At 55.3% G+C, this 8,035-nt stretch overlaps 1 protein-coding gene across 2 annotated transcripts in view; it reads right to left on the bottom strand.

Annotated features, from left to right (window-relative positions):
* Positions 1-1,084: 1,084 nt before the first annotated feature.
* The window catches only part of URI1 (URI1 prefoldin like chaperone), a 29,870-nt gene continuing 22,919 nt past the window's right edge, over positions 1,085-8,035 (bottom strand). For both annotated transcript variants that reach the window (XM_036303409.1, XM_036303411.1), the window contains 5 exons: positions 7,012-7,177; positions 5,397-5,715; positions 3,823-3,962; positions 2,992-3,241; positions 1,085-1,818 (listed from right to left, as the gene is read on the bottom strand). In XM_036303409.1, the coding sequence (XP_036159302.1) occupies positions 1,642-1,818; positions 2,992-3,241; positions 3,823-3,962; positions 5,397-5,715; positions 7,012-7,177 (1,052 nt within the window). In that variant the 3' untranslated portion in view covers positions 1,085-1,641. The remainder of the gene's footprint in view (positions 1,819-2,991; positions 3,242-3,822; positions 3,963-5,396; positions 5,716-7,011; positions 7,178-8,035) is intronic.

Here is an 8,035-nt window from a genome sequence, read left to right on the forward strand (position 1 = left end):
AAGGCGGTGGGCGAGCCGCGGAGCAGACGGCAGCGCAGTGAGCAGCAGGCACGGGGGACCCGGCCGGGGAAGGGACTGGGTCCTGCGAGACGTGGGAATGTAGGAGGCGCTGGTGAGGAGGCAGGGGCGGGGGTGGCACTGGTTTTGCAGCTTTTCTTGGGTCTAACGCTGGGTCGGTGCACAGGCCGCGGGTCTGCTGCTGTCGCGGTGGCTGAGGGCCCGGCGGAGCCCTTCGCGCACTGACTCGGTGAGAGCACTGCCGGCCCGGCCTGCTCCCTGCCGTCCCCTGGGAGGGACCCCATCTGCGAAAGTGACAGACCGCGAGGCCAGGAGGCTGGAGACAAGGCAGGGGCACGGAGGCTGGTTCACGGCCCCGCTGACTCCCACGGGCCGCCCAGCCGCCCGGCCCCCAGCAGCTGCCAGGGCTCCGCCAGGCGCCTCCGGGGGCACCGCTGTCCTCTGGTTTGGTTTCGGGTTTTGTGGGGGATGGGCGGCGGCCAAGTCCCTCGGGATTTAGTAAAGAACACAGCCCCTGCGCTACCCCTCAGCGTGTGGGACTCGGCTCAGCCCGTTAAAGCGCATCTTCAGGAGCTCTTAGTGCCGCTGCTCCAGTTACAAACACTCCTCTTTTCTAGGACATAACTTCACTTTGTTTAAGCAAGAATTCATTAAAGGAGCTATAAATAGCCTTCAGACACAGCCGTGAATAGGGGACGGGCATTGATGGCTTGTTTTAGGAGAGCAGGATGCTTTTAAAAGCCACATGTTGGCATCAAGCTGAGGATTTACACGTGCGACACAATTTTCTATTAGAGTACATTTCTGCATTTTAAGTTTTGCTAAAAGTAAATATGACATTTCGATTCATCCTTAGAGAATGAAGGGTTGGGAAGACCAGGACCTAAAATTTCTTATTTTAAAATCTTTTTGATCATGAAGACATGCTCTTTCTCCCCCAAATACAGCACCCGTTACACTGCACACGCGGAGGCTGCCCGGGGCGCGAGGGCGGCTGGCGGTGCTCGCAGCGCGTGCATAAATCAGCCATTTCCACACGCGGCTCTGAGTCATAAAGTCCACAGCATTTTCGAGACCAAGTTTCATAAAATTTTTACTTAAAAAAAAAAAAGTTTTACAAAATCCCATTCTTCCGACCAAGAAACCTGCCCACAGGCCACGGGAGCTTCTGCGAGGACAGCGGCATTCCCCGAGTTAAAGGGCACCTCGCTGCAGAACCCACCGGAAGGTTTCTTAAAGGGCCTTTCAAAGGCTGAAGCAGGAAAGGCTGCTGGGTCTGAATCTTACGTTTCTGCCACATGGTCCACGCGGTGCACATCGCAGCTGGCACGGAACCGCCTGCGTTTAGTTCGAAACCAACCACGCCCAGGAACATCCTCTGAGGAGCGATCCCAGAGCCGCGGCATCAGAGGCGGCAGCGGTGTCGCCGGTGCCGGACACGACGAGCAAGCGGACTGGGAAGTCCTGGCTCACTCGGACCCTCGTCTCCACCGACGAACAGGAGAATCTGCTTCCAGATGAACTGAGGGCACCTCCTTCCGCTCTCCGAGGAGCCATCAGCGGTACGAACGCCAGACGATGCAGCACGAGGTTGCAGGGCACAAGCGCCCACCGCCTGGCAGCCTAGGTCCTCTGCTGCAGCCTGGCGGCTTTGAACTTGGACACCCGCTTGGTGACCTCCGACCCTTCTGACGGGACTTCTCTCCGCTCAGGGATCGTGGGCAGCACAGGGTGCACCGTGGCCGGGTGCGGGGCGAGGCAGGGTGACAACTCTTTCTCTATTACAGTTCCAGAAAAAGCCTACAAGACAAACGCCGGAGTGTGGTAACAAAACGCAAGAAAGCTGCCACGCAATCCTTTATCCTGTATTAGTCAATGACACATTTCTTTTCATTAAAAGTAAATTCACAAGATTTCTGGATTAAAAACATCAAAATACAAATTGCTCAGAGAAATCAAATGCCATTACAACATCTTAATCACACCACCAAGTGGAAGTCCACTCTGACAGCTCACACGGTGCGGGGCCCGGCCCACAGGCACTCCGTCTGGCAGCAGCGATGGCTCGACGTGGCGTCCACTCGTGCACTTATGGGTATCGCACTCAACTTTATGTAAGAGTGGAACCTGAAAAGTAACACCGCTGCCCGGCCAGCGTGGCTCAGAGGTTGAGCATCGACCTATGAGCCAGGGGGTCTCTCATCACTGATGTCTCTCTCTCCCTCTCCCTTCCTCTCTGAAATCAATAAAAATTTATCTATTTTTAGTCACAACACTGACACCAGTGGGATGAGCGCTGGCCTCAGCATTCGCTACGACTGACCGTGCGGCAGACACGAAGGCCACGGCGTCTGCTGGGCCGCCTGGCACGCGAGCTCCACTGGAGCCACAGGACTGAGCCCAAACGCGGGCACACACCAGCCCGTCTTCAGCGGCCACCTGACCGCTTTACAGGGAGATCGATAAAGACCAAGTTGTTTCGACTTTTTTTAAAGATTTCTGGTGTTTGGAGCCTCCCCCTGGCATCTCCTAAGAACTCCTGTGCACACTGAATCGGACAAACTTTCATGTAGTTTGCTTACCTCGTAAACCAGGGTCCAAGTTAGTGAAGACCACGTAGCACTTAAATAATAATTTGTAAAAACACTATTCACCAAACAAGTAAAGCCTGGAATTGACTAGGTCCTGTGAGTGTGAGTAAACACATAAAGCTAAGCTACACGGTGAACAATGCCGTTACCCAGTTTAACTTCAATAATAAATACATAAAACAGTCATTTAAAGGCAATGAAACGAACGACTGGTGGACCAGACCTGGGAGACAGCACAAGAGCAAGGCCGCTTAGAGAAACACCTTCCGCCCACAAGAACGTGGGACAGGGACAGGGAGCGAGGGCCCTGAAGGCCGCGGCCACCACCCACCCCCCAGGAATCAGCCAAGGACACCGCGTGACACGAGTGACACACACACACCTCGAGCGTCCCGGGCGCGGGCGAGAGCGCCTCTGGAAGCGGCTCCTGCTCCTGCTCCTCCTCCAAGATGCTCTCGCCGGCGTCGCTGCCCAGGGCGTCCTCGCAGCTGACGCTCCGCAGGAGCCCGCGGCGCTCCTCGCACTCGGCGCTGCCCTCGCTGGTGTCGCTGCACACGCTGTTCTCCCGGCTGCGCGACTTCAGGATGGACTTCCGGGGGACGTACGCCCCGTTCACCAGGTCCACGAAGACCCTGCAGCCACAGCACACCCCGCTGAGGCCGCACGCCGACACGCGGACCCGCGTGTGTGAAACCTGCTCCAGAAATCAGCCTGACGTGTTTTATTCAAATGTGGACCTAACATTTTCACCATCAAAATAACTGTGTAGCCTCCAAGGATGTATTTCCTGCTTTTGAAACTGTAACCTGGGCTAACGGAGCAGAGCCCTTCACTATGAACACGTTCTGGGCGACAACGGCTTCATTTGCCGAAACCCCACCCATAACTGAGGCCTACCTGGGAGGCAGGCAGCAGCCTTTGCCATTTCCAGAACGTGGGCCGTGCCGGCCGTCAGGCAGTGCAGGCACCAGGCCCAGCCAAGGCTGCAGCGGCCGTGCCAAGGCCCCCGCCCAGCCCACCGGACACACCTCCATTTCTAAAGTTCCAGACGCGTGGTTCTAGACCCATCGGGAACGTTTTAAAGTGCTGGCCAGGAGGGGAGGGGGAGGGGAAGCGAGCGCACGCCCAGGCTTGGACTGGACGGTGGTGGCCGGGCAGCTGCCCGGGGACGCCTCGGGGCCTGCAGAGGCTGGTGCAGGCGGGGCCCACCCACCTGTAGATGTCCGCAGGGGTCCTGATCGTGGGCAGCTCCGGGGCCGGGTGGCCACCACAGCTGTTCCTTCGCTTCCGTTTGGCTTCTTCCTTCTTCTCACTGAACTTTAAGGTGGTGTTTTTCCCAGTGTTGATTCGAACCTAAAACGTTCACAGCAAAAAATGACAATCCTCCCAAGCAATTAAGTCTAAGCCAAACAAAACCAACGCCCTCAGCACTGACAGCAGCGGGGCCGCCTGTGCTTCCCGCACGGAAGCGAGGTGCAGCGTGAGACACGGTCAGACGCCCCCTCCACCCCCCACCCCCCCCCCCCCCGCAGGCCCACAGCACTGAGCTACCTCACCAGCGACCACTCCAGGCCCCAGGGCCTCCGCTTTCATATCAAAAGCAAAAGACAGACCCTTGAACAACACGGGTCTGAGCGGGCAGGGCCACTTGTCCATGATGCTTTCGGTAAATACACTGAAAACCAAGACGGACCTGCTCAGGGCTCTGTCCTTCCAGTGCCCTGCTCGGCACCCTGCACTGTCCCGTGAACAACACCCCCAACACCCTGCACAGGCCCCTCGCTCCTCCCGCGCCGTCCGGCTGCAAGTACGAGAAATGCAAGGCCCAAGGAATCACAAAGCGAACTTTCTTTCTGACGAATCAGCCCTTTTTCCCACGGAATTCAGTAAGCGCTCCCTTCAGTCTGCAGTATTAGAGCATTAAAAAGCAGATAATTATTTCCCTTCACATTAGAGCAGGGATAACTTAAGGGACCTGAGAAATATCAAATATGTTTTAAACATGTTTCATTAAATAATCATCACAGGCACTTGGGACGGAAAGCAGGCCCTGCGGGGACACGAGGGGAAGGAGCGCTACGCCGAGAGCAGCCGTGGTCTCCAGGCCGTGTCCTTGAGAAAGACAATGAGAAAGGAGTCGCGGGGCTTCTCACAAAGGTGCGGAGCGGGAGGGCAGGGGTGGCGCAAGGTGGCCTGTCCTTCTCCCGGAGCCCAGCCTCCCCGACCGAACTTCCCCAGGGCAGGGTGGCTGCACAGCCGTCTGTGGCTGCTGAAGAGAAGCTCTAACCCCAGCTCTAAATGCCAAGATTCTGGAGTCATGATTGCCCACAGATGTTTATATTTATTTGTCAGAAAAGAGACTAATTTTTACTTCCTCCTACATTTTTCCTTCTTGCTCATGATGTTCCTATTCATTTTATGCCAGCCGCATAGAAACGACAACCTGGTGTAATTAAAAACTTAACTAATGCAGTCACTTTCAAACACCCGCCACACCAAACACCCACCATACAACTCACTCTGGGATTCCCAAGGGAGCCGTGATGAGGGACGGGGGGGCGGCAGCAGTCGCCTGGAACCGACCCCTCCCGGCCCCCCCCATCCAATCCACTGCAGAGACCCGTGGCCCGATGCGTGCTAACGACTCAGACTTTCCCCCTTTTTCTTTTTCAATGAATTGATCAGAACCAGGGACAAGGGACGTCTTGTTTGGCACCATGAACATCAGGCGCTGCGAAGACCATGTCTTAGGAGACCCGACAGGAGTAAAGGTAGCAGCATACCCACCCGCTTGGGTTCGACGGTGTGAGAAAAGTATATGGTTGGTACAGAGCTGGCCTCTGGCCCAAGAGCATCGTCATCGTCACCATCCTCATCCTCATCACTGAGGGGGCAACGAGAGCCGTTCACAGCGCAGCTCGGCCCGTGGAGCAGCTCCGCAACGGTGTCGTCTGCGGGCCGACAGCTGGGAGCCGTGGCCTCGGCCGCTGGATGCGTCCCGTTCACGTGTCCGTTCACACGTCCGTTCACACGTGTGCTGGCATCTTCCTTCTCCTCTTCGGAAGACGCTGTGTCTTCTCCGTTTGCAATCACTGTGGGAGGCTGACTAGTAGAGAAAAGGGGAGAAGAGCCACAGGGAACACACACTAGTGTCTTACGTTTTCTCATTTCCAGTTCACGTCGATGGGTCAAATTTAAGATTTCGAATAGGATACTTTTTAACTAGAATTCTAGGTCAACAAAAATTTTCTGAAATAAACAAAAACACATCAGTTCCTCTGCTGCTTCTGTGTACTGTGGTTATTCAAACAAAAGTACAACAGAGTACATGATTTCTCTAATATTTGCAGAGGACGCTGGCCATACAAAATACAAGCACAACATAAACAACGCGACCAGAAATTTGTCAGAAAGTCAAAGGGCTCTGTGTCTGTTCCAAGATCAGAAACTGAAGCCACAGAACATGAACACGCTTACCTTCTGTTTCTACACCGACAAGCATGTTATGATTTTTAAAAATAATGTGTACATGTGCACACACCTTTATTCATATACATACATGCATGCACATTTTTCATGCTTCATTCTGCACAGGATTGGAGGACCTTATAAAAATAACAAAACCCAAAGTGCAATGGGACTGAAATGCCATGATGCAAAAAAGAGAGATCATGACCAAGAACACCACTAAACGGATTTAAAAATGAAACAATATCAGTTAATCAAAAATGCCTGGAGTGCAGAGGAGGGGGAGGAAATCTATCCTTTCTGCGCCATTTTACACGGAGACGAGGCACTGCCTATGGCACATCACCGAAGCACAGCAGCCGGGAGCCTGCGTGGGGAGACTCCCAGGAGCCCGGCAGCCGGTGCCATGCCTTCTCCCCGCAGGGGATGCGCATGGAGCTGACTCCTGCCCGGTCACAAACTGCCCGCAACAACAGAAGTGCGCAAAAAAGCAGAGACCCGTCCCAGCAACACACACACTCAGCGCGTTTCCTCTTTAACAAGTTATTCAACATAAAAACACTTCATTCAAAATGTAACGTATGAGCCCTGACCGGTTTGGCTCAGTGGCTAGAGCGTCGGCCTGCGGACTGAAGGGTCCCAGGTTCGATTCCAGTCAAGGGGATGTACCTGGGTTGCGGGCACATCCCCAGTAGGGAGTGTGCAGGAGGCAGCTGATCGATGTTTCTCTCTCATCGATGTTTCTAACTCTCTATCCCTCTCCCTTCCTCTCTGTAAAAAATCAATAAAATATATGTATTTTTTTAAATGTAATATATGAGACATCCATACTTCCGTGCGCGTCCTGTGTCCCCGAGGAGCACATGCTCTCTCACCCAGGAGGAGGGTGGCGAGGGCTGAGTGGAGGAAGCTCTGGGGGAGGCGCGGTCAGTACCTCTCAAGTTCGCCCAGCAGCTCCTCCTGTCGCTCCAGTTCTTCCAGCCGAGCCCACAGCTCCCGGTCCGCGAGCACATCCTTGGATTCAACATTTGCAAAATCCGCTTCAAAACTATTTGAAGTTTTGGGCTTGGAGTGAGGTTTATGAGCAATTCGGTGTTTTGCTATTTTTCGAAAAAGGAAAGACAAGGCTGTTAACACCAACGTCACAAAGGCCCAAACCTGGACTTGGTGGGGCTTTCCCAGGAGGCAAGGGGACGCTGAGACGGGGGGTGTGCTCACACGGGGCCCACGGGCCACAGCACCGCCCCCGGAGAGGGTGTCAGGAGGGGACGCTGAGACGGGGGGCGTGCTCACACGGGGCCCAGGGGCCACAGCACCGCCCCCGGAGAGGGTGTCAGGAGGGGATGCTGAGATGGAGGGCGCGCTCACACGGGGCCCAGGGGCCACAGCACCGCCCCCGGAGAGGATGTCAGGAGGGGACGCTGAGATGGAGGGCGTGCTCACACGGGGCCCAGGGGCCACAGCACCGCCCCCGGAGAGGATGTCAGGAGGGGACGCTGAGATGGAGGGCGTGCTCACACGGGGCCCAGGGGCCACAGCACCGCCCCCGGAGAGGGTGTCAGGAGGGCAGCGTGGGCTGCCCGGACCCGCTGCCTCAGAAGCGGCTTAGCAAGAGCCCAGGGACTGGCACGTTCAGGTGGGGAAGAGCTGCTCCATGACTCACAGCCCGCCCTCCTTATCGCACGAAATTCAACACCAGTGCGACCTGCCTCCGTCCCACGGCAGAGGCCGCAGTTACTAAAGCACCACGTTCCAGCATCGCAGGCACCTCCACGCGAGGCACGGACAGCCTGATGCCCTCGGGGAACCCACGGAGTGCACCCTGAAAGCTGTACTACAATTTATATATGAACACGGCTGCTTTCTAAATTGCCGTCTCTTATTTGTAATCCTCTGTGAGGGCAGGAGATAGAAAAAATCTGAACTCAAACCTACCTGCTCTTCATTTGAAAAACAAA

Source organism: Myotis myotis, unplaced genomic scaffold, assembly GCF_014108235.1.
Source record: "Myotis myotis isolate mMyoMyo1 unplaced genomic scaffold, mMyoMyo1.p scaffold_m19_p_37, whole genome shotgun sequence".
Lineage (NCBI taxonomy): Eukaryota > Metazoa > Chordata > Mammalia > Chiroptera > Vespertilionidae > Myotis > Myotis myotis.